This window comes from Tachypleus tridentatus, chromosome 3, assembly GCF_004210375.1.
Source record: "Tachypleus tridentatus isolate NWPU-2018 chromosome 3, ASM421037v1, whole genome shotgun sequence".
Lineage (NCBI taxonomy): Eukaryota > Metazoa > Arthropoda > Merostomata > Xiphosura > Limulidae > Tachypleus > Tachypleus tridentatus.
In genome coordinates, this window is record NC_134827.1 from 23,233,760 (window position 1) to 23,260,927 (window position 27,168).

Genomic DNA, 27,168 nt, shown 5'->3' on the forward strand with positions numbered 1-27,168 from the left:
TTTGATCCTTACAAAGAGTACAGAATAGATATACAACGTTATGTATATTTCGCTAAAGAATTCGAGGTTTGATCCTTACAAAGAGTACAGAATAGATATACAACGTTGTGTATATTTCGCTAAAGAATACGAGGTTTGATCCTTACGAAAAGTACAAAATAGATATACAATGTTGTGTATATTTCGCTAAAGAATTCGAGGTTTGATCCTTACAACGAGCACAGAATAGATATACAATGTTGTGTATATTTCGCTAAAACAACAATATCAACCACTGGGAATTCCTCTGATATATTTAACTATAATCTCGGTAATTATAAAAAAGTGTTTACACTAAATCGAATCACATTTGCTACTGATTCCACATAGCAGTCTTCAAGTTATCATATATAAAGGTCTAACTGTTAACCCTAATTGAAACAAAGACCTAAAATAGTATTACAAAAACATATATTTAACAGCTTCAACGATCGATTTTCAGAGAAAATAGAAGATATTATTAAGCAATTCTGTACATTTTTTTGTTGAGCTAAACCTGGGTTATTATTTTGTAGTTTAACCAGTAATAAAACTACACACGTATTATGTAAACACGTATCATTATACCACTTACTCCACGTCGAGTTTTATTGGGCCGCGATTCTTTACAGTAGGTGTCTGTAAGTTGCTGGCGATAATGGTCAACAGTAAACGGACAGTATACAATCCACTTGTTTTAAAATAATATATTCAAAGCAAGTCAAACGTATGTATAAATATTTTTACACCATAAGTATTCACAATTATATCCAGAGTTTTAAATAATTGTCTATTTTTCCTCAGAGTCCATCAGGTAGGTTCGATCACTTTAGCGAACTTTCTTACAAGGCAAATTACTTTCTTTTACCTCTGTTATTATAATAAACACTGTGAAACCCACTTTAGAAATTACCCGCATACTAGCTTCACTTTTACTTTCACTAACTTAATTTTTCTCTTACAATCTTGGTCACCTATAGATATATATGTCCATTTTAGGTCTAGACCTTTCTACAAATTACGAGACGTTATAATGTAACAATACTCACATAAAACAACGAGAGAATTCAAGAGGCTCGAATAACATGGAATCAATTCACAGCTACTACACAACAAATGATTCGTTAAACTATTTCATAAGCAAACCTGTGATAATTTATCGCTTCTAACAATACTCACGCCCTATGACTATCTACATCATAGCTCTTGTATCCAATGTAAAAGAAACGGAGGCCGGCATGGCCAAGTGGGTTAAGGCGTGCGACTCGTAATTTGAGGGTCGCGGATTCGCCTTTTCAGCCGTGGGGGCGTTATAATCTGACGGTAAATCCCACTATTCGTTGGTTAAAGAGTAGCCCAAGAGTTAGCGGTGGGTGGTGATAACTAGCTGCCTTCCCTCTAGTCTTACACTACTAAATTATGGACGGCTAACCCAGATAGCCCTCAAATAGCTTTGCGCGAAATTCAAAAACAAAAAAGAAAAGAAACAGTCCTGCATATGTAACACTCCTGAATTTTACGATAATCGTTAAATGTAATAAAAATATTTCTTATTTCTTCTACTAACGTTATCGCCTTCTGTAGCTTTAAGTGTTAAATTATTTTCAAAATATATTTTACTACATCATAATGAAATTATTCTAGTATACCTGAGAGCATTCTCCAAGGTAGCAACGTTAATCATGGAACTGAGAGGGTACGCGACCCAGGCAAAGGCCACAGACCTAGAAAAAGAGTTACCCTTAGTTGAAAACTTTTATTGTTTTTACGTTTTATTTAAGCCAGGTTTATAGCTACGTCTAATAAAATCATTTTTATCAACTTTTATAAACCTATAAAATTTGTCACAAATATTGGTCTTTAATACTTAAGTCATTGACTATTCTATAAAAATGCGCTATTTTAAATTTTTTATATATACTAACAGTTTGAAAGTCATTATTCATTAGATAATTGTCTTTGGTTTTTTATATAATTCGCTTTATTATAAAAACTACTTTTCATCAAGTTAGTACATGGATTCAGACCTAGCCTAATTCTTCTAAACTGGCCTAAAGTCATTAGATGCAATTGGAATTACGACCAAAAGTATTATGAAGCAGTGAGGGTACACTGGTGAAGCATTCTAATCATTATAAGCATGAATGATATATTAAAATAGTTATATTCATTATTAGCTATATTCATAAATGATAAGTTACTGCCAGCCTGCTCAAGTATGTTAATTAAACAAAAGGAAAAATAAACACTAGGTTGTTACCTGACTCGACTGCCGTTGTAAGGACGTGCTGAGTAGATACTGACTCTCGCTCCAGTAAGAGTATTGAGAGCTCTTGTTTGTCAGACAAACAATAAAAAAATGGTTATTTCCAGCTGTCTACGAGTTTTTGTTTACTTCAATTATTCATTGAAAACATTATTACTGTTAAGTCAGAGGTCACGTGCAGTTCATTTAGGTGAAAACTTTTCACATGTATCAACTTTTAAGGTATCTTTAGACATACTTAATATCAATGAAAAACGTAATAAGTCCTGAAATTACTGACAAAAAACTAAAGATTCCCTATCTTAAAAGTACGACTGATTCTTTACAGGTGCATATCTGCTGTTTACATGTACATTTAATTCATTGGATAATCAGAACATTTACCTCTCTATTTCGTTCTTTCTATCCAAAACGTCCTCCACAGACAAGGGGATAATAAAGCTTAGCGTTCTGTTAAGATACTCCTGGATTACAAAAGAAAAGAACTTCGTGTATAATATATTATATCGAATCTTGTTGTGTTTTGTATGTACGAAACTTTTGGATAAAGATGAGGAATCTTTGTTAGGTTTTATTAGTAACAGAAATTGTATTGGTTTTGAAGACGCCATCTTTCTTTTAAAAGTCCAATTTAGCTGATTGGAGGTTATTTGAATAACTAAATAGTTTAGCATTTGACCAATCTTCCAGGTTCAATCGCTGAAATTGACATTCGTTTAAACATTTGTTTTGCGAAAACACCACAATTTGTCCATTGCGGAATCAAAATGAGAGTCATGTAAAAAGAATAATTTTCATCTGCCTTTGGTATGATACAGATCATTGCCCAAGGATCCCAGTTAACGAGTTTTGTATTAACGAAAGGCGTCTTGAACACTTTCTTGTAAAGAAGACAAAAAATGATCTGAAATGCTATTCTTACATCCTTCTGATTTCGAGTTCTAAACTGACAAATTAAGAGGATTTATTTGTTTGTTTTGGAATTTCGTACAAAGCTACTCGAGGGCTATCTGTGCCTGACCAAATTAAGAGGAACGGGTAAAACATATCTGCTGTTAATATGATTTTCATCAAAAGTTTTAAGCCTATTGGCATTTGCTTCTTCGCTAACTTTTGCCCTTTAAACTGTAAATGCTTCTAAACAACAAGTGTATACAATGCAGAATATGGAATCATCGTAGAACTACCTGGCCCTGCATGGCCAGGTGGTTAAGGCGTTCGACTCGTAATCTGGGGGTTGCGGGCTCGAATCTCGGTCACACCAAACATGCTCGCCCTTTCAGCCGTGAGGGCGTTATAATGTGACTATCAATCCCACTATTCGTTAGTAGAAAAGTAGTCCAAAAGTTAGCGGTGGGTGGTGATGACTACCTGCCGTCCCTCTAGTCTTACATTACTAAATTAGGGACGGCTAGCGCAGATAGCCCTCGTGTAGCTTTGCGCAAAATTAAAAACAAAACAAAACAAACAAATAGAATTACCTGTATTATGATGAAAATATCTATGTTTTATAGAAACTTCACACTGTTCATAATACTTTTTTTATTTCTAGTATTTCTCAAAATAACGATTTTATAAAGTAAAAAAAAAAATCGTGACTTTTGTCAGGTACACCTTCAAAGCAATATCAAATTTCTAATTATAGTGTGTCCGCTTAGACAACATTTGTATTATCACACGTAGCACGTTCCTTCTATGAAATAACCTTGTTATACCGGCTTAGATAGATAAAATAAAAGGATATGAACTTTATTCTAAAGCGGAAGAATTTCTCCCTATTTGTTCAAGTTATTGCAAACACAACTTGCCTGATTGTGCACCTGAACATCCACAGTGGAGGACTGTACTGGTACGCCATGATCGTGAGCTCTTACATTTAGCGTTATTGGCGGAAGATTACTTTTGCTAGTATCTCCTTGTTGATTCTTAGCTATCAGAGGCTCCTTCAACGTTATTTCACCAGTTATGGAATTAATGTGAAATTTGTCTTCATAATTTCCACTCACTATTTCGTAAGTCACGTTACTATTAGGCCCTGGACCATCTGCATCGTAAGCCTAACATCAGAGAAAACTGAGGTTAATATTCACTTTAGAATATACAATATACAATAAAACTAAATTAAAAAAAAAAAAACGTAAAATTAAAAGTAACGTGTATAAATACGAAAGTGAAGCATTAGAAAGAAAATTTAGTTTTCTGAAAATAATTATATAAATAAAAACATAAACCTTCCAATAACGAACGTGTAAAAAATAGGACCTTTTTTTTATACTGATTTTAAAGGCTGTATCACGAAGGTGGTAAAAATATGGCTTCTAATTCTTTGTAGTTAGATAAATTATTCTCATGTAAACCGTATTAAAACACTCTAATTTTAGCCCTTTCTACCAAATTTGGCCCGGCGTGGCTAGATAAACGGATAGGGGTTCGACTCGTAATCTAATGATCGCGTGTTCGAATCCCTATCACACCAAACATGTTCGCCCTTTAATTGGTGGGGCCGTTACAACGTTGCGGTTAATCCAACTATTCGTTGGTAAAAGAGTAGCTCAAGAGTTTTGGTGGTGATGACTAGCTGCCTTCATTCTAGTTTTACACTACTAAATTAGGGATGACTAGCGCAGATAGCCCTCGTGTAGCTTTGCGCGAAATTCGAAAACACACGAACAATAATCTAAATTTTGAACATTAAACTAACAATCGTACTATTGTATTTTTATTACATATAATAATACCAGTCGAGGGTGAAACTTTCTGTGCACTTTTTTTAGCCATTTTATAAAATGTCTTTTTACCTTTACTATTAATCTCTGATTAAATGTTTTCATGTCGGTGTTTAACACGGCATCGTAACGAGGTTGCAAAAACGTTGGTACGTTGTCATTAGCGTCCACCAGATGAAGCAGTAATTCAACAACATTCTTGTTACCTTTACCAATATCATCACGAGCTTCTACAATCAAAGTATACTCCGGGATTCTCTCTCTGTCTATCCCTTCAAGACTTTGTAAGGTGATGACTCCGGTTTCCGGATCCAGTTTTAAACTGTGTAGATAAAAATCACAGGTAAGTGTACTACTTAGATTATGTATGCACAGAAGCTTCTTTACTAACTACAATGTGGGATTATAAAATGTAGCCTAGATTTTATAATCCCAAGTACAAGCTACAATGTGGGATTATAAAATGTAGCCTAGATTTTATAATCCCAAGGTGTAGTTTATACCTGGGATACTTTCAATTGGTGCAGCATTTTTTATGTTTAATTTGTTTTTGTTTCTGCTTGTTTTCGAGTTATAACAAACGAATATAATATGTATGTGTGTGTGTGTGTGAGAGAGTTAGATTATCCAATTAAGCGTTATTACACAACACGCCAGCCATATTACATAAGCGATAACAATGTCCAAATCACTTTACCTGCATGAGATTAACTGTTAATCACTTTATCGGTACAATTTTCTGAGAGTTCCTTTGTGGTAATTTTATTTTATATTACACTTAATAAAGCTTTGTCTAACTTAGTTTGTTAAGTTTGACAACACTTAACGTTTTCATGAACACTGAACTATGTTTGGCTGTTGTTTCGAGCTCCTGTTGCTGTAGCGACTAATTGTTATTGTTGTTGCCCTCGTTGTTGTAATGACCAAGTGTTATTGTTGTTTTGAGTTCCTGTTGCTGTAGTGACTAATTGTTATTGTTGTTGCCCTCGTTGTGGTAATGACCAAGTGTTATTGTTGTTTTGAGTTCCTTTTTCTTGCGCCCCTCAGTAGCACAGCGGTATGTCTGCGGACTAAGAATGCTAAAATCTGTGTTTCGATACCCGTGGTGAACAAAACACAAATAACTCATTCTGTAACTTTGTGCTTAACTTCAAACAAACAAAACACACAATCCTTGTTGTTGTAACGTCTATGTGCCTCCTGTCCGAAATAATATTAATATATTTTTTATAATGATTTTTCGCTTTCAATGCACATCTTTGATACGTTACACACTATAACAGGGAAAAAATATCTCACGTATTGTAAATACATAACGTATTATGCTTTTAAACTTAGACGATTTTAAACCTCACCAACACAGAAAGAACTCGTTTTCTTCAAGTAAATGGACCAAACAAAGGAATAGCATGTGATTCGTTAAAATCAATACAAGGAGGTTCTTATAAATAATAAAACTAATTGCTGCACAGACAGGAAAAAGTCGACATCATTTTAGAAACTCTGGTACGACCACAAGTACACCCCACCATTTGTTCACTTCTTTGACCTCAGACTCACAAGTTTTGACTTGTCACTCAGTTCTCCTTGCTTTTGTAGTAGGTTTGATAAACTACTAAATCAATATTAAAGAAGTTTAGAAAATGTTTCTAACCATACATCTTGTAACGTTCCATACAATAAGGTATATTTTGTTTATAACATAAAGAAGACATTCCATTAACCATTAAAGTTCAACTCATAACAGGAACTGAAATATGATTATTTTTATTGTGCACAATCTTATACGAGTTCATATTATTGTTATTTGTTCCAGGTTACAGCCTCCATGTTGTTTTCGTATCTTTTTCCCAGCCTTTTCGCATTTTCATTCAAACTTTAACGTTTGTCTTGACCTTCTTAACATATTTTCTGGCAGTAAAAACTCACGTGCGTATGGTGTTAATACATTTATTTAAACTCCAAGACATTTTTTTACTGTTTTCATTTCTCTCTTTCAAAAGAATAATTTCTTATCAAAACTCCTTACACACAAGTTTATTTTCATAAGTATTCACAATATTAATGGATGACAGCAGTATCTTGACTAAGTTGGTGAACGTTTAGAAGTATAAGAAATGTGATTTGAGTGTAATTCTAACCACTCATCGCTTAAAGTAAAGGAGAATATGTTATTTCAGTCACACATCGTGTCACACTAATGACCTCGAGGCCTTTCTCCCAGTTACCAGGTCGGCTAGGCATATTATATATCTAATCAGTTTTCACGAACAAAGTCTATTCAGGTCTGGCTCGTAATAAACAATTGAATCATAAGCATTATCAATTTTATTTAAGTCATTTAGAGTTCGGATTTTAAGAATAAGACAACCATATATACTACTTATTACCATTTTGTACATGAGATGGCGCCACATAGCAGCCACCTCCGCGTGGACAGATTATTTTGAGCAGAATTATGAGATAAATCGTAGAAATATACGTTTAATATAACACGCTATAAGAAAACAATTATGTTGTTTATTTCATTTTCCTAATTATGTACACTAAATATAAACTTTTATTTAACCACAAATTGAAGCTGCTACTGAAATGTGTAACACTGATTGCTCACATTTGATGGAAACAATGGATGACTGTGAGGCGTAACATTGCAATGTACCATTGACTACTTTTAAACCTGGAATGTAAAATAAGGACTTTGGAAATGGTATTAGCTCTTATTAGTGATTTAAGTATTTTCACTTTTAACTGTACAAATAATAAATAACACATGTAAATAGAAGGAGTGATTTAGATAATACATTAATTTTTGGCATTATCTGTTCATATCCGAATAAAATATATGATATATTATATGTATATATATCAGAAGTTATAGTAGAAATGGGGCGGATACACAATACATGCAATACAAACTACATATTCATAAACACGTTTAATAACCAAATAATAAATCTTAAAAAGTATCTGAGAGATAACGTTAGATGCTAAACAAGTCACATGCAAAATTAAAAGTCACAGAACCACTTGAGAGTCACCAGTTCGCAACATCACAAATTTCTCAATCTGACTGGCTGAGATTGTTGAACGCTTGTGGTTGTATAACAAAACAAACTTACCATAGTTATAAGTTTACCAAATGGAACAATAACATAGAGACCACGTGCTAGTACTAGCGTGAAGTTGTTAATTCATTAACCCTTATTATATTCACACAACCGAAATTCGTGCTTGAAATTACACACTATAGAATTTACAGCACAAATGCACGCTCACAATGTATACACGCAACACAAATGAAGCGAATGCACACCATAGATATACCATTATTTGAACATACCATATATTATGGAGCACACCCACACTGATTATATAAACATAAAATATAAACACAAATGTCACCTTCTATGAAAAAACTGTACGAAGAAAAGGAAAAATTATTTAAAAGAAATTGACAGTGTGGGAATTCGCGCTCCAAAAAGTGAGGAAACAAGGTAGGAATGGGCGTGGCTTAATAAAACCTCCTTTGTAAGGGGGCGTGTCCCACATCAGGTTAATGCCCATTTGTTGTATAGTATCATGATCATATACAAAAGCGTGTCTATGAGTCTTCTTTTATAAAGACAGCAACGAATCCACGACGTCGATACACAGGAAGTTTGGTCTTTGTACTTTAGCTCACCCATGTGACGAAATCCTGTTACCTTCTCATGAAACTGTAAGAGGAAATATAAGTTCCAAGCGAAAAAACAAAACATACAAGTTATGTGTCCACACAAGTATCTGATTCTTATGATGTTATATAAACAGCCTTTAAGTACACGTATTGTCTCCAATAATTCGATTTACAAAATGCTCCAATCTATGTATAACAAGTATAACCAAGTTTGATTAGTCCATTCCATCTGGTATAATGTATAAAGGATAAAAAAAAGTTTACGAGATGTTGTACATAGAAAGTTTTATTAGACAATCAATGCCTTGTTTCCTTACATTTTGATGCACCCGTTTTCACACTTTCGGTTTTAAAATATTTTTCCCACTTGTATTCAATATAAAAATATAGAGTCCAAATCTTATATAACGTTTCATTCACAGTAAACCAATTTTTTTTGGATTTTTAACTATAATGTTTTTGTTGATTACTGGGAACGAGAGAAATGGAACAGCCATAAGACATTTACACTGAATTATATACGATGGTAATAAAAACAATAGTGTTATCCAAGTAGCCAAGATCAGAATGAGGCCACCTTCAAAAAAACTTGAGACCTGTTTACTGTTCATCGTACTAATGTTCAAGTTTTTATACAGATTGCAGCTGCCAGGACTTTCCGGTCTCTGTGCTAAGGCTTTTGACAAGACTTCATTATACATATGAATGAGTTTTCAGCCTCTTTGTGGAGACATTCATCAAAATTCGCTTCTCAGGTTCTCATATCTCTATAATGATTTCCTTATTCATATATATGATATTTTGTATTATGTATTGAGACCTTGACCAATATCTAACTTCTCCAGTGAATGACGTTTCGCTGTCCATACTGAAATTAGGACTTCATTTCTCGAGTGAATGACGTTTCGTTGTCCGAACTGAGATCAAGACTTCATTTTTCGGATAAACAACTGCCCAACTACTTTGAGAAATATTTCCTCTGCGAGGGTCTGGATATTAAACCTTCCTCGTGATAATGTTAAAATATATTTTTATTAGATCTCACGTGCTGCTATTTCTTGAGCATCATAAAGCTGTTTCCTAGCTGTTTCAGATGTAAATAAAATGTCTAACTTACTTTTGTGCAATGGGTCCATTGATTGATGTGTAACGAACCTTTCCAAAGTTTCCCGAGTCTTTATCTGTAGCCTAGAAAGCAGAAACATGAGACGGTAAACTACAATATTGAAATATTATAAAGTCATACGCTTACTGGTAAGTTAACAAAACAGGAATAAGGTACTGTCTTGCGTTAGATGGTAAACTAATAAAACAGTAATATCGAACAGTCTTACGTTAGATGGTACAAGCTAAAAACAAAGATATCAGACAACCTTGAACGAGGTAGTAAGCTAACAACATAATAACCACTTCAATTTTCTATCCTTTCAGAACCACAATCAAAAGCATTTTTATAATAGTTCCTATTTCAAAACTCAATGACATAATAACTATACATTGTTATGTTTTAATTTTTCATATAAAACGTATATCTTTTGAATGATTCAGTAAATTCATTTCTTTGTCTAACATTACCAGCATTTCTGTCAACCTGTAATCCAAGTTTACATGTTTTACGTCTTAAAACAGTAGACGTTAAAGAGAAATAGACAGAAACAGCAAGAAAAGGTTCGATCTCTGTGTTTTATGTTTCATGTGAAACTACGACAATAGCACAAAAATTGGTATCTAACTGTGCGCATAACTTTTAAGCTACAAATAGGGGCGTTCTTTTTACGACCATTCAAAAATTTCTAAGATGAATTTACTTTAAAATAATTTAAAATTATTATATTTACATAAAGGGTTACATATGGGTTACACTATTGGTTCTAGTGGCTCTTCTCGTTCGTTGACGTGGAATTTGTTCGAACTCCATCTTTGGAATTCTTTAATAGTAAGCACGTTTAGAGTCAGCAAAAACATAAAATGTGCACAGATCTAAAATCATGTCAAGCTCCTTTAGATGACCATCTGTCACTGGTTATCTGTGTTTTGTCCGCTACAGGGTACGTTACTCCGGATTTTAGTGTAAACTTATCTTTGATCAACAAGCTATCTGATACTTCTCAAACTAAAGTACTAAACTAGTTATATGAGACTCGAGCTCAAACTTAAGTACTTAATTATTCGCCCCCCAATGGCAAAGCAGCATGTTTGCGGACTTATAACGCTGGAAACTGAGTTTCGATATTTGTGGTTGGCAGAGCACAGATAGCCCCTTGTGTAGTTTTGTGTTTAATTCCAGATCAAACTAAAGTACTTAACAAGTCATGTGGGATTCGTTGAAGGATATCAACAGATATTTTTGTTCCTGTAACCAAAATTATTTTGTTTGTTTGTTGTTGTTTTTTAATTTCGTGCAAAGCTACACGAGGGCTATCTGCGCTAGCCGTCCCTAGCAGCTAGTCATCACCACCCACCGCCAACTCTTGGACTACTCTTTTACCAACGGATAGTGGGATTGACCGTCACATTATAACCCCCATGGCTGATTGAGCGAGCATGTTTGGTGTGACGAGGATTCGAACCTGCCACCCTCGGATTACGAGTCAAACGCCTTAACCCACCTGGCCATGCCGGGCCCCAAAATTATTTTAATTTAATTAACCACAAAAGATCTAAGACCATACAGGTTAGTATGAACATGCGCGCCAAATCAAAACAGTGTATATTTTATTATACATATATATACGATTGTACTTGGTGCTTAGCCTATGGAGAGATTTTCACCTTTGATAGAAAGTGATTTAAAATGTTACTCGTGTTTTGTTGTTTCTTGCTGTCTAAACACATTTGTCCAACCCTAAAATATTCAATCACCGTAAACACTAACTCTTCAATAGAGCTTCACTTTAAATTTTGTTACAGGAATTTTGAACAAGTGATATTATTAAAACACTGGAAGTTGTCTTTTGAGAACTTGGCTTCCTAAGGATTATGGTATCTAAAATATGGAATACTTTATTTACTTATTCAAATCCTTGCACTGGCTTGTTATCCCGAATTAACTTCACTCTGGTTTTAGCAAATTCAACATCACCAGGTGTCGCTAATATATCTACTGGTAGCGGCACCTCTCAGTAGCTAACGTGCCAAGCACTTTCAGGGAAGAACTGGTGACCAGTGCTGTTTATTAGTTACTTTCCTATCTCTTCAAAATTAGGAACTATTACTTGTAGATAACATTTATAACCTTACGTGAAATCTTGAAACAAATAAACGAATGAACTTGTTATGAAGGAAAAAAACAACTGACCACTACTTTTGTCACTAATGTACCAGGCTCAGCATTCTCAGATATCGAAGCTTCGTAACGGATGTTATTAAACTGAGGAATGTTGTCATTAGCATCAAGGATGTTCACTCTGATCTCAGCTGTGGCTGATAGAGGAACTGTTGCCTGAGTCTCACGAACCAGAATCTGAAATAAGCACAAAATTAGGACTAAGTAAATTGGTAAGTTCTTGTTCACATAACTAGGAATGTGCTTAATAGAATAACACTTTTTTACCATAATGTTACGATACACACACACACACAAACGCTTCAAATCGTAAGTAAATTATTGTTCGTTTGTCATTTAGCACAAAGCTACATTATGGGTTATCTGTGCTCTGTCAACCACCGGTATCACAACCGGATTTCTAACAGTGGGAATCCGCAGACATACCGCTGTACCACTGGGTATATTAGTAAATAAATTATTAAACATATAATAATAAATAATGTACCATGTTTTGTTTAATTTGCATTATCATTAAATGCGTAATTGAAAGATATTAAGTTAATACAATCTATTTAATCACCTGTAACATAAAACATGGATTATATCAAACCAGCAGAGCAAATATACGATTTCTATAGTTATCAACTGTGAAAAGTGCTGGGTTCATTTTTGTCAACTGAAAACGCATCTTTACAGCTGATATTACTTTAAGATGGAATGGCTATTTCTGAACAGGAAGCGTTGCTAAGCAACATAACGATAATAGTGATGTCAAGACCATTCACAGAATTAAACACATCACAACGTGACAGTCTCACAATAAAACAAACATAAGCTAATCAGAAAAATAACATGTTATGTTTTCTTTCTTTCCAAAACTCAGTGTTCCAGAAACCAGTTTTTATTTGGAAATATTCACACGTAATGTCAGCAGTTGTAAAAAAAAGGCTTTCCACCGTCACTGTCTTCAGCTTCTCTCTTACTGATAACTGACACAGAGAAGCAACTAAAAGTATTCTGAAACTTTGTTGCACTCGTTTTGTCAGTCAGGTGTGGATATTGGTGTGTACTACTAATAATGGAAATTATTCTCAGATGTATTACTATTTTTAACTTGTAATAGTGATAACAGCCAACTGAGTTAGAGCACTGAGATGAAATGTTATCACGTTAAGTTTGAAACCACTTATAAGCGTAATCAAGTGAAGGAAATAAAACAACAGAAGTGTAAGTTATAAACCAGAAACTGATCTAATTAGTACCTTTTATATTATTATTTATATCAAACAGGTATAACGACTTCATTAATATCGTGTGATGAAGTTTGAGTCAGAATTAGCAGAAAGTTAACATAAGATTCAAAACTTTCAAGTTGCAACATTTCGATTGGAGAGAAATATTCTTAACTTCCTAAACCTAAATTTCACGGATGTTTAAACTGCCTGATAAAGATGTTAAACGGGTTTAATGGGCTTTATTATAAGTAGCTGTTAATTATTAATGTAAAAACAACTATTTCGACAAATAAAACTGTACCGTTCCTATGAGCATGTTTGTTTGTTTTTTTTCAAATTCTGAGGAAACATTTATTTTCCATGAAGCATTAAGTTTGTTCCATATCTTCTAACCTAATCTTTTAAAAATCATTAACGATCCTTACTCTCAATCAGGAGTTCTGAATTAAATCTCCATTAAGTTTGTTCCATATCTTCTAACATAATCTTTTAAAAATCATTAACGATCCTTACTCTCAATCAGGAGTTCTGAATTAACTCTCCATTAAGTTTGTTCCATATCTTCTAACATAATCTTTTAAAAATCATTAACAATCCTTACTCTCAATCAGGAGTTCTGAATTAACTCTCCATTAAGTTTGTTCCATGTCCTCTAAGCCTTTCAAAATAACCTAATCTTTTAAAAATTCAATTTAAAAAATCATTAACGATCCTTACTCTCAATCAGGAGTTCTGAATTAACTCTCCATTAAGTTTATTCCATATCTTCTAAGCCTTTCCAAATAACCTAATCTTTTAAAAATCCAATTTAAAAAAACATTAACGATCCTTTCTCTCAATCAGGAGTTCTGAATTAAATCTCCATTAAGTTTGTTCCATATCTTCTAACCTAATCTTTTAAAAATCATTAACGATCCTTACTCTCAATCAGGAGTTCTGAATTAACTCTCCATTAAGTTTGTTCCATATCTTCTAACATAATCTTTTTTAAAATCATTAACGATCCTTACTCTCAATCAGGAGTTCTGAATTAACTCTCCATTAAGTTTGTTCCATGTCTTCTAAGCCTTTCAAAATAACCTAATCTTTTAAAAATCCAATTTAAAAAAATCATTAACGATCCTTACTCTCAATCAGGAGTTCTGAATTAACTCTCCATTAAGTTTATTCCATATCATCTAAGCCTTTCAAAATAACCTAATCTTTTAAAAATCCAATTTAAAAAAACATTAACGATCCTTACTCTCAATCAGGAGTTCTGAATTAAATCTCCATTAAGTTTGTTCCATATCTTCTAACCTAATCTTTTAAAAATCATTAACGATCCTTACTCTCAATCAGGAGTTCTGAATTAACTCTCCATTAAGTTTGTTCCATATCTTCTAACATAATCTTTTAAAAATCATTAACGATCCTTACTCTCAATCAGGAGTTCTGAATTAACTCTCCATTAAGTTTGTTCCATGTCTTCTAAGCCTTTCAAAATAACCTAATCTTTTAAAAATCCAATTTAAAAAATCATTAACGATCCTTACTCTCAATCAGGAGTTCTGAATTAACTCTCCATTAAGTTTGTTCCATATCTTCTAACATAATCTTTTAAAAATCATTAACAATCCTTACTCTCAATCAGAAGTTCTGAATTAACTCTCCATTAAGTTTGTTCCATGTCTTCTAAGCCTTTCAAAATAACCTAATCTTTTAAAAATCCAATTTAAAAAAATCATTAACGATCCTTACTCTCAATCAGGAGTTCTGAATTAAATCTCCATTAAGTTTGTTCCATATCTTCTAACCTAATCTTTTAAAAATCATTAACGATCCTTACTCTCAATCAGGAGTTCTGAATTAACTCTCCATTAAGTTTGTTCCATATCTTCTAACATAATCTTTTAAAAATCATTAACAATCCTTACTCTCAATCAGGAGTTCTGAATTAACTCTCCATTAAGTTTGTTCCATGTCTTCTAAGCCTTTCAAAATAACCTAATCTTTTAAAAATCCAATTTAAAAAATCATTAACGATCCTCACTCTCAATCAGGAGTTCTGAATTAAATCTCCATTAAGTTTGTTCCATATCTTCTAACATAATCTTTTAAAAATCATTAACAATCCTTACTCTCAATCAGGAGTTCTGAATTAACTCTCCATTAAGTTTGTTCCATGTCTTCTAAGCCTTTCAAAATAACCTAATCTTTTAAAAATCCAATTTAAAAAATCATTAACGATCCTTACTCTCAATCAGGAGTTCTGAATTAACTCTCCATTAAGTTTATTCCATATCTTCTAAGCCTTTCAAAATAACCTAATCTTTTAAAAATCCAATTTAAAAAATCATTAACGATCCTTACTCTCAATCAGGAGTTCTGAATTAACTCTCCATTAAGTTTATTCCATATCTTCTAAGCCTTTCAAAATAACCTAATCTTTTAAAAATCCAATTTAAAAAAATCATTAACGATCCTTACTCTCAATCAGGAGTTCTGAATTAACTCTCCATTAAGTATGTTCCATATCTTCTAAGCCTTCAAAATAACCTAATCTATTAAAATCCAATTAAAAAAAATCATTAACGATTCTTACTCTCAATCAGGAGTTCTGAATTAACTCTCTTTTATTATCAGGCGCCAAATTAACAAATGGAAATAGTATATTATAATTTTAAAAGCTAAATAAAAGCTATATTTACACGAAAATCCAGATACTTCCTGTCGCTGTTTTCATAATCAATAGCAGCCGGATTTTTTACTAAAATGGAAAAGTCTACTTCGTTTGATCCGGTAGATGGCTGTACGTTGAAGGTCCCTGCATCGCCTTCCAGATACAGCTGGAAAGATCCGTTTTTACCCTATAATCAAAATCAAAACCTAAATCCTTCAGTCCAGGCAGAGAATGTGGATATTTCTAGTCAGACAGAGTGCGATTCTGTAGTTTTTCACTAAAACAACAACTAGGTCTCTGCTCAGTAATGAAACTATCGTTGATTAAGGGCCTATAGTCAAAGCATTTAATAATATAAGAAATGGGGCTAAAATGGTTTTAAAGTTTTGGATAAACATATATTGTAATTTCGGGATAATAATGTATGATCCTTTGACCAAGGGTACTTTATAATTTTCAGTAAGTACAGTACAGTTATAAACCAGAATCTTATCTAAACCTGTTTGCTATCCTTCCAAATTCAATATGTACTTAATTACGCCTATCATTCAAAGTTACGCTTGAGTACGTAATAGCCTTCCACAACAATGTGCTTATTGAAAAACTATTTAATATTACCCTTTGAAAGATACCCATGGAACTGTTTAATATTGCCCTTTGAAAGATACCCATGGAACTGTTTAATATTGCCCTTTGAAAGATAACCATGGAACTGTTTAATATTGCCCTTTGAAAGATAACCATGGAACTGTTTAATATTGCCCTTTGAAAGATACCCATGGAACTGTTTAATATTGCCCTTTGAAAGATACCCATGGAACTGTTTAATATTGCCCTTTGAAAGATAACCATGAAACTGTTTAATATCGCCCTTTGAAAGATAACCATGAAACTGTTTGATATTGCCCTTTAAAAGATACCCATGGAACTGTTTAATATTGCCCTTTGAAAAATACCCATGAAACTGTATAATATTGCCCTTTGAAAGATACCCATGGAACTGTTTAATATTGCCCTTTGAAAAATACCCATGAAACTGTTTCATATTGCCCTTTGAAAAATACCCATGAAACTGTTTCATATTGCCCTTTGAAAAATACCCAAGAAACTTTCATATTGCCCTTTGAAAGATAACCACGACACTGTTTAATATTGCCCTTTGAAAAATACCCATGAAACCGTTTAATATTGCCCTTTGAAAGATAACCATAAAACTGTTTAATATTGCCCTTTGAAAAATACCCATGAAACCGTTTAATATTGCCCTTTGAAAGATAACCATAAAACTGTTTAATATTGCCCTTTGAAAGATACCCATGGAACTGTTTAATATTGCCCTTTGAAAGATACGCATAAAACTGCTTAATGTTACCATTTAAAAGATACCCATAAAAGCTATTTAGAAGTATCCTTTGAAAAGTACCTATGAAAACTATTTAATAGTCATATATTACCCTATGAAAGATACCCACGAAAGGTATTTAATAGTCACGTATTACCCTTTCGAAGATACCCGTGAAAACTATTTAATAGTCACATATTACCCTTTAAAAGATACCCACTAAAGCTATTTAATAGTCACGTGTTACCCTTTGGAAGACACCCGTGAAAACTATTTAGTATTACCCATTGAAACATACGCATAAAACTGTTTAATATTACCCTTTGAAAGATACCCATAAAAACTATTTAGTGGTATTCTTTGAAAAGTACCTGTGAAAACTAGTTAATAGTCACATATTACCCTCTGGAAGATAACCACGAAAGTTATTCAATAGTCACGTGTTACCCTTTGAAGGATACCCACTAAAGCTATTTAATAATATAAATAGTCACGTATTATTCTTTGGAAGATACCCGTGAAAACTGTTTAATATTGTCCTTTGAAAGGCACCCATGAACAACATTTAATAGTCACATAATACTCTTTGAAAGACACCCCTGTATACATTGAAAGTCACTCAATATTATTTAAAATTTAAATCAAATATTCTTTTAGTCACAAACTATCCTTTCAAAGCCAAATACACAGTTATAAAGAAAACCACATTTGTTAAAGTTTGATATCATATATTCTTAAGTAAATATCTAATAAAATATATGACAGTTAAACTTCAATGTGAGATTTGATATGAAGTCCTTTTACTCTAAAAAAAAATGTTTAATTTCTTTAAATTTCATTAAAATATATTTGAAAAAGTAAATGCTTTTGCGGCGTTAATAAAAATATTTTTAAAAAAGAAACATGTTAACATACGTACATAAATTTACAAGCTCATAATAAATGCATCCAAACGTCCTATAACTAAGATAAACCTTGCACATTTCTGAATTAACAATAAAAAATACGCCAATAATATTTTATCTTGCTTTTCGATTTCAAAGAATCTTCAGCCATTAAACGAACTAATGAAATATCACACGAAACTGATGACCGGCAGATGACTCGCCTGATCTTCGTCGATCACTCGAGCGAAAGTGGCGCCCTCCCAACGAACAGCGGTGAGTGTTGGACTTCCTTCTTCAATGGAACCTACATAACGAGCGTTAGCAAATTTAGGTGGATGGTTTTCAGTGTTAACTAACACAAGTGCTACTTCAGCCTCTATGAACGCTGGGGGAACTCCAGACGAAAATACCTCTCTTGCCTGAAAGAAAAAATAATGATAATTCAAACTGACGAATAAAAATATTCGTGATGACGAGAAACCAACTTGAAGTAAAAATGTATCTCACGACGGCTGGTATGGGTATTAACACTTAATTAAATTAACACTTTAATTAACATTTAATTAAAAGCAGCTTCAAATTAACCTGAAGATGATCTAAGAAGGTCGAAACGTTGTTCTCTGCTTAATCAGTAAAAGTGTTAACACCCATACCAGCCGTCCTGAGATACAAATAAAAATATTAGTTACAATTTAAAAAAACTAAATTATTATTCGATGTTATACAGCCGTCCAACTGTTTAATAATTGTATTAACATGTTAAAGATTTCTTTTATTTTACAATCGAAAGTTAAATTGAAAAAACAGAATCCCTGACGTAGAGGTCTAATGTGTTATTTGATTGGTTTTATCCTCTGTGTGGACTGCAGTTTCGCACATTCAAGCTGTGCTAATAAACCTTAATTAACTGTGCTTAACTAAAAAGTGTTTTTGTATTTTTATTAAGTGTGTTTAGAAGATGCTATCGAAACCTTGGAGAACTGTGAGCGAGAGTATTTAATAGCGGTAAGTCGATTATATTCTGAACTTACTCTAACACCAAGAAGAAGTGGAAGACCAGTTCCGTACTGTTGCTTCAACTCGCTTATCGGTTTGGCTAGCGTTATATCCCCAGTTGTAGAATTCAGGGTAAAAAACGTAATCCAGGGTATGTCTAAAAAAAAATTAAATATAGTAGCGAAGAGGCTGAATCAAAATTAAATATATATATTTATGTATATATATATATATATAAATAGAGAGAGAAAGATCCACAAGAGGGCCTGTCAAGTCTGCCGTCGGAGACACTAATTTTGTATTTCATATCTCAATATTCTAAATTTATCTTTACTGTAATGTTTCATAGCCCAGATGCTACTGTTGAAACGTGTTAGCACTTTACTATAAGGACAAAGCTAAGCGACATCTCAAACGTAATGAATTCAAAAGGTTAAAAATTGAATACCGAGGACTGTTTTCAGACTATCATTAAATACCAGTAACGTGTGGATTTCGTTAACTAATGTAGGACCTGTTAATGGAGTTGTATGATTCTTCGGGTTAAGAAATATTACCACAACAAATATTCAGTAACTGTCTCATCCAATCAGAGGTTGCACTAACATTTTAAGAAGCTAATCTATAAAACAACGTCATGTAAGATTTTTCATCTTGTCAGCATACTCTGGATATCAAGGTGTTTTGTTTTTTTTTCCTTCAACCAAAAGTTAAACATATATTTCAGAGATAACATTTCAAATAATTTAATTTGCGACGTTATCATATCAGGATATTATGTGTCTAGAGATCTGTTTTTTCGGCACACTTCACCTGGTAGAAAGCTGTACAAGATGGCGCGCTGATCCCCAAAATCTCCATCTTCAGCACGAATTTGTAAAACTTTGTCACCCTAATTAACAAAAGAAAAACACTTTATAGATGAATGAACAAGAAAGTTGGCAAATATAAAATAAATCCATTCTTTTCTCAGATGATTGACTACAGTTTAAACGTTTGGTAATTAGTTTGAACTAATCGGCTTTTGAGACAACTTTGTACCTTCTGAATTTCTTCTTCATATTAATATTAATCATTAATGATTTTGATCAAGATTTTGGCGGATTACTTGTTGTTCTCACTACTTATTTATGTATCAACTTCAAAACTTACCGGTTTCAGACTTTCCGACACTCGAACTACATTCGGAAGTTCGGTGAAGAACGGAGGACTGTCCTGGACATCTTCTACAACCACTATAATGTCTACCGTAGCAATGTTTCTTGTATCTATTGTCTCATTGGTCCAGGCATTCTGTTACAGAAACAATTTATCACTAACGCGGTGATGAACGTTCTATTTGTTATTATAACGTTATTTATTTACAACATATATTATAACAATCACGATTACAATAACTAATTGTTCTGCCTTCTTAAAGTCGCCATCTTTCAGTTCATATCATTATGATGGCTTCCAACTTAATACAGCATATATTAGAACGTTAACAAAAAAGTGAATTTACTCTCTATTTGGATCCATAAGTATCCGTACTAAATTACTAGTAGAATTCTGAATTAGTAACTATAAGTTAAACAATTTATTGACAATATTAATGTTCAATACTTTTAGGACCTGACTTTTCCAAGGAGTTAGTATTTTGTCTCAGGAGCTCTCCTTAACATACAAGGCTACATATCGCTAATGTTAATGTTTGTCCAACTTTAGGCAGAAGGATGACTGTTAGCAATTGTCAGTTTTTTATTCAAGTAAAAATGTTCACATTGTTTACCTATTATTGACAACTGAATTGTACAATCTGAACACTCGTATGTTATCAACCTTGTGAATATGAACAGTGAGAACTGTCAATACTAGTAACATCTGTTCCAGTCACTGGTCAAAACATATTAGCTTCTAGTCTAATTACTGGCTTAAGTACTTATGTTTTAACTGTCAATACTGCCAGCTTCTGTTCCAGTCACTGGTCAAAACATATTAGCTTCTAGTCTAATTACTGGCTTAAGTACTTATGTTTTAACTGTCAATACTGCCAGCTTCTGTTCTAGTCACTGGTCAAAACATATTAGCTTCTAGTCTAATTACTGGCTTAAGTACTTATGTTTTAACTGTCAATACTGCCAGCTTCTGTTCTAGTCACTGGTCAAAACATATTAGCTTCTAGTCTAATTACTGGCTTAAGTACTTATGTTTTAACTGTCAATACTGCCAGCTTCTGTTCCAGTCACTGGTCAAAACATATTAGCTTCTAGTCTAATTACTGGCTTAAGTACTTATGTTTTAACTGTCAATACTGCCAGCTTCTGTTCCAGTCACTGGTCAAAACATATTAGCTTCTAGTCTAATTACTGGCTTAAGTACTTATGTTTTAACTGTCAATACTGCCAACTTCTGTTCCAGTCACTGGTCAAAACATATTAGCTTCTAGTCTAATTACTGGCTTAAGTACTTATGTTTTAACTGTCAATACTGCCAGCTTCTGTTCCAGTCACTGGTCAAAACATATTAGCTTCTAGTCTAATTACTGGCTTAAGTACTTATGTTTTAACTGTCAATACTGCCAGCTTCTGTTCCAGTCACTGGTCAAAACATATTAGCTTCTAGTCTAATTACTGGCTTAAGTACTTATGTTTTAACTGTCAATACTGCCAGCTTCTGTTCCAGTCACTGGTCAAAACATATTAGCTTCTAGTCTAATTACTGGCTTAAGTACTTATGTTTTAACTGTCAATACTGCCAGCTTCTGTTCCAGTCACTGGTCAAAACATATTAGCTTCTAGTCTAATTACTGGCTTAAGTACTTATGTTTTAACTGTCAATACTGCCAGCTTCTGTTCCAGTCACTGGTCAAAACATATTAGCTTCTAGTCTAATTACTGGCTTAAGTACTTATGTTTTAACTGTCAATACTGCCAGCTTCTGTTCCAAGTTACTGGTCAAAACATATTAGCTTCTAGTCTAATTACTGGCTTAAGTACTTATGTTTTAACTGTCAATACTGCCAGCTTCTGTTCCAGTCACTGGTCAAAACATATTAGCTTCTAGTCTAATTACTGGCTTAAGTACTTATGTTTTAACTGTCAATACTGCCAGCTTCTGTTCTAAGTTACTGTACAACTTACCAATGCCAGTATTTGAAGTCGATAAAGGTTTTGTTTCTCATAGTCGACATTTTGAATGAGAACAATTTTGGCTTTACTTGTGCCTCGTGGACCAAACACATACTTTATGGAAAACTTATCTGACCCCTAGAAGAAAAGAATGTTTTTTTTCTAACACTTGTAGTGAAACTAATTTTGATAGCTAACTTTTCTAAATTAAGTTAAGAAATTAGGTCTTACTCCGTGATCGTCGTCCAAAAATGAAATTTTTTTATATCAAAATACACATTTTAGAAGTATTCTTGGTGGTAAAGACGTTAAAAATGTTAGCTACTACAATATATTTGTATATCTTTGAATTTAGCGCGAAGATATACGAGGGCTATCTGCGCTAATTCTCCCTCATTTAGCACTGTAAGACTAGAGGGAAGGCAGCTAGTCATCACTACCCACCGTCAACTCTTGGGCTACTCTTTTACCAACGAATAGTAGGATTGACTGTCACATTATAACGTCCCCACAGTTAAAAGGACGAGCATGTTTGATGGAACGAAGATTCGAACCCACAATCCTCAGACTACGGATCGATCGCCGTTGCCACCTGGCCGCTACAATATGCATCCATTCTGAAACCTGTCTAATTTAAATTTTCTCCATATATTAGCAAGCCTGAACTGTAAGAAAACAGATATTACACTACACTACACAAGAAATCTTTAACAACTGGTAATTTATATTTTAAAAACAATATGATCCACAAGATAAGGCAGCAAACACTAAAACTGGTTCCTACTCTCCATAAAATTAATATGTTTTTAGAAGCTTAGCTCTAACAGTTTAACTAAGAACATAACTTACCCGAAGTTCAAACTTTACTGGAAGGTTGCTCGTGTCTTTATCTTTAGCCACTACAGAAGTAATGGTAGCATTTTGAGCTGTATTCTGCCAGAATTAATAATTATGAAATAATTACTGACTGAATACCTTAAGTAATGCAGTAGTAGGTGTCTAAAATTAGAGTAAGGGGTAAGAAACTAAAGGAAATTTGATAACTATTTAAAAGAAGTCTATCATATAATGCTTACCAACCAGATATGTAATCTGGCGTCTTGACAAAGTTAAGGAGAGCATACCAGAAACACTCAAACTTGGCTCACAGAATGTATTGCAGGTTGTAGTTACACAGCGTAACTTTAGAAACTTTAGTGGAGTTTCACACTATATTTTACAGATTGCGTAAAATAAAATGTTGCGGTAGTAGAGGTGCTATTCACAGGATGTCTCTGTGCGTGTAAAAACTAGAAACATTATTGTTCGACTTTAGACACACAAGTTTTACGTTGCTCGTCTGTTGAATTTCACGCCAAGCTATTCACGAGCTATCTGCGCTAGTCATCCCTATCTTTGAAATGATTACCTATAAGAAAATCAATTAGTCCATACCACCCACCCAAAATTATTGGACTACTCTTTTACTGGTGAATAATGGGATTGGCAGGTATATCAGAGAGTACCCCACGGTTGAAAAGATAAGCATGTTCGATAACGGGATTCGATCCCAAACAGTTTTTTATTGTGTTTATTTTTAATGTTAACTCACTGTTGGGATAAAATGAACATAATATTGAAACGTTTGGTCTGATGTGGTGCTTGAGACAGAAATATTTAAAAAACTTTTCTCTGATGACATTCAATGAAAAATACGAAGAATGTTGCTCCCTCCCCGCTAGTACAGCGTCAAGTCTACTCAATTACAATACAGGGGTTTGATTCCCCTCAGTGGGCTCAGCAGATAACACTATGTGGCTTTGCTATATGAAAACATAAACAAGAAATGTTCATTTTCGTACGTTGTATGTGTGTGAAACTTTATGAACATTCTAATTAACTTACTCATAGATTTATTTAAATATGTTTATATTTTAATCCTTGTATTACCTTCCCCCCTGTTCTTACTGTATAAGTTATATTTATTATGTAAAGCTTTGTTGTTCTTGCCCCTCAGCGGTATGTCTGTGGACTTGCACCGCTAGAAACCTGTGATGGGCAGAGCACAAATAGCCCATTGTGTAGCTTTGTACTTAACTATAAACAAACAAACAAACAAACAACTTGTTCTTAACTGATAACAAAAACATAACATATGTTTGATTCTCTTATAGAAATTTTCTGATGGAAGATATTTATCTATAAAGTGTGTATGTGTTTTCTTATAGCAAAGCCACATCGGGCTATCGGACGAGCCCACCAAGCGGAATCGAACCCCTGATTTTAACGTTGTAAATCCGAAGACATACCGCTGTACTATTTGTTGTTAAACACTAACTTTCATAGATTTGCTTCTTTGTTTGTTTGTTTTAGAGCATTACCTCTTTTAGTTATTTATTGTGTTCACCTCGAGGGATCGAACCCTGGGTTTTAGCATCGTAAGTTAATAGACTTGTCGTTGTACTACCAAGTGACACACTCATAGAAAATTAAATGGAAATCTGAGCACCAAGACATATAACTTTTTGTTTGTATTATTTCGTGGGTTCGTCATTATGAAAGGCCCATCGATGCGTTTCCCCAATTGCATTGACGTTAAATGCGCCACTGGAAACTACCAAGATCACACGATACAAAACATGAAATTATATCCCTTGAATTTTAAAGCAAGTTTTCAACACATGATAAATTACTCAACTTTAAAAAATAAATTGGTAAATACGAAGTAATGTACCTATTAGCATTACGGTGGTGACCTCTCTTTCAAAAAGAAGGCATAACTTGTTTGTTTTGAATTTCGCGCAAAGCTACTCGAGGGATATCTGCGCTAGCCGTCCCTAATTCAGCAGTGTAAGACTAGAGGGAAGGCAGCTAGTCATAACCACCCACCGCCAACTCTTGGCCTACTTTTTTTTACCAACGAATAGTGGGATTGACCGTAACATTATAACGCCCTCACGGCTGAAAGGGCGCGCATGCTTGGTGCGACCGGAATTCAAACCCGCGACCTTCGGATTACAAGTCGAACGCCTTAACACACTTGGCCATGCCGGGCCAACAAGGCATAACAACAACAAACATCGGCCATTTTCATAAATGAATTACAGTTTCTTTGGTAATAGCTTCCATTTTTGCCGTGTATGAAAGTTAACATAAAAAATATTTTCTAAGTTTGTTATAAAATGGTAAGAACAGAGACTTTACAAAATGAAACAAAACATTAAACTGTTGTTTTCCGGATATTAAATACTGTATTTTTAATTTATAATTCTAAAACAAATAAGTATTTATTTTGAAAAATAAAACAACAAATTCCACTAATACGACCGTTTGAGAAAGTGCAATTGCAAACAAGTTGAAACTAACCTCAGATAGTTTGATGACTGAGTCGTACTGCAAAAACGGGGACAAAATCCTAGTGGCGTCTGTGATGACGACCGTCGATTCATCTTCAGTTGTCTACATAAGACGTGTAGACAAAAGTTAACCTGTGTTACTGTTAAACTTGTCGCTCAAACTCGGTTAATACTCCTACGAAAAGTGGGGCCTAATAGGCCCCAGAGCAACTTGAAAGGTTATTAATATTAGGCTAATAATGTTGTATTTAAATGAAATTGCCATTTAAATCCATTAATGAATGGATTAACGAGATTCCCACTGTCCCTATCTGCTATCTAGCGAAACCACAGCCAGGGGAACGGGCTTGGAGAAATCAGGACTAGAAACGTCTTTTCGTAGGTGTGTTAATTAGAACCACGAATTTGTTGTTGGAGCAGTAGTTTTACTGATTCATCTTGGTTAGATTGTTTAACATAAAAGAAGGTTACTTTGTGTGACTTTTCAACTTGTTGACAAAACCCAGAGATTAAAAACGTGAGTTTATGAGCAAGAATGAAATTCTAACAAATAATTTACATCATTAGAGGATAACACAAAACTAGACGTAATCGTGTGACTTGAAGCGCACGATGCACAAACAAAAAGGTTGACTTTGAGACGTCAACTAGTTTTTCGCATACGAAATGCCTAGTTTACAATGTTACAAAATGTATCAGTTACAGTGCCCAACCTTACTAGAAGTATTCCAGGTAGTACAAACAAACTGCTATTCGTTTTTTAATGATTTTAACAGCAAACGTGTGTAACGACGGCAACTGAGATAGAAACTGACGTACCTCAACTCCATCCGTAACGAACACTGTAAACCTGTATTGGTCTTCCTGTAAAAAAAAAACGTGAGGCACATTTTAATATCATGCAGTGTATAGAACGTTTTCTTCGTCAAATTAGGACAAACTTATAAAATGTATAATTATATTAAGTTATAGTAACATCTGGAACGTGCAACTATAAAGGTGTCCTTTACATTTTTTGTACTTCTATCGACAAGTTTTCTTCACGAAAGTGTATCTGTGATAATTGTTTCACGGGCACGGTCGGTGTATTGCACGAATGTTTTATTTCCAGTAATTTGCTACGAGAAATAATAATTAATGTTAATACGTTAGGACATCTCTTCTGTAAATCATTGCATCTTTTTGAAAAGATCGATTTCTTTGACATGAAGATTTAGCTTGCAAAACTCATTTGATTTAGTGATGTTGCTTAATCAGTTTGATAACTTGTGACAGGTGAACCAGCTGTCAACAGCTTTACAGCTCGCGCATGACTTATCCGCGTGAGGCAGCATTACGTTCTGCCTCGCATGGAACGTGGCACGTGTGCAATTTAGACCTGTGTAATATATACGTACTGTATTTATCACAAAGCAAGCACTCGAAAAGAAGAAACTGAACAGAAATAAATATGTGTGCGCATAAACCTTTTTTTAAAGACTTCGCGCATGTCAAGATAGGGCATAAACATTTTCGTGTTATATCACGAATACAGTTTGTTTACTTGCTTGTTGTTAAGCGCGAAGCCACACAATCGGGCTATCTGTGTTTCGCCTAAAAAATATACCGAGTCAGCCTTTCGTATCTTATTGCTCCCCAGTGGCA

The 27,168-nt window shown here is 33.8% G+C and overlaps 1 protein-coding gene across 2 annotated transcripts in view; it reads right to left on the reverse strand.

Annotated features, from left to right (window-relative positions):
* The window catches only part of LOC143246530 (uncharacterized), a 77,413-nt gene that overhangs the window by 13,487 nt on the left and 36,758 nt on the right, over nt 1–27,168 (reverse strand). For both annotated transcript variants that reach the window (XM_076493392.1, XM_076493391.1), the window contains 16 exons: nt 26,344–26,388; nt 25,535–25,627; nt 23,039–23,122; nt 22,202–22,327; nt 20,232–20,372; nt 19,893–19,971; nt 19,115–19,236; nt 18,305–18,502; nt 15,883–16,041; nt 11,988–12,152; nt 9,807–9,877; nt 5,083–5,332; nt 4,093–4,341; nt 2,669–2,748; nt 2,279–2,350; nt 1,668–1,742 (listed from right to left, as the gene is read on the reverse strand). In XM_076493392.1, the coding sequence (XP_076349507.1) occupies nt 1,668–1,742; nt 2,279–2,350; nt 2,669–2,748; nt 4,093–4,341; nt 5,083–5,332; nt 9,807–9,877; nt 11,988–12,152; nt 15,883–16,041; nt 18,305–18,502; nt 19,115–19,236; nt 19,893–19,971; nt 20,232–20,372; nt 22,202–22,327; nt 23,039–23,122; nt 25,535–25,627; nt 26,344–26,388 (2,009 nt within the window). The remainder of the gene's footprint in view (nt 1–1,667; nt 1,743–2,278; nt 2,351–2,668; nt 2,749–4,092; nt 4,342–5,082; nt 5,333–9,806; nt 9,878–11,987; nt 12,153–15,882; nt 16,042–18,304; nt 18,503–19,114; nt 19,237–19,892; nt 19,972–20,231; nt 20,373–22,201; nt 22,328–23,038; nt 23,123–25,534; nt 25,628–26,343; nt 26,389–27,168) is intronic.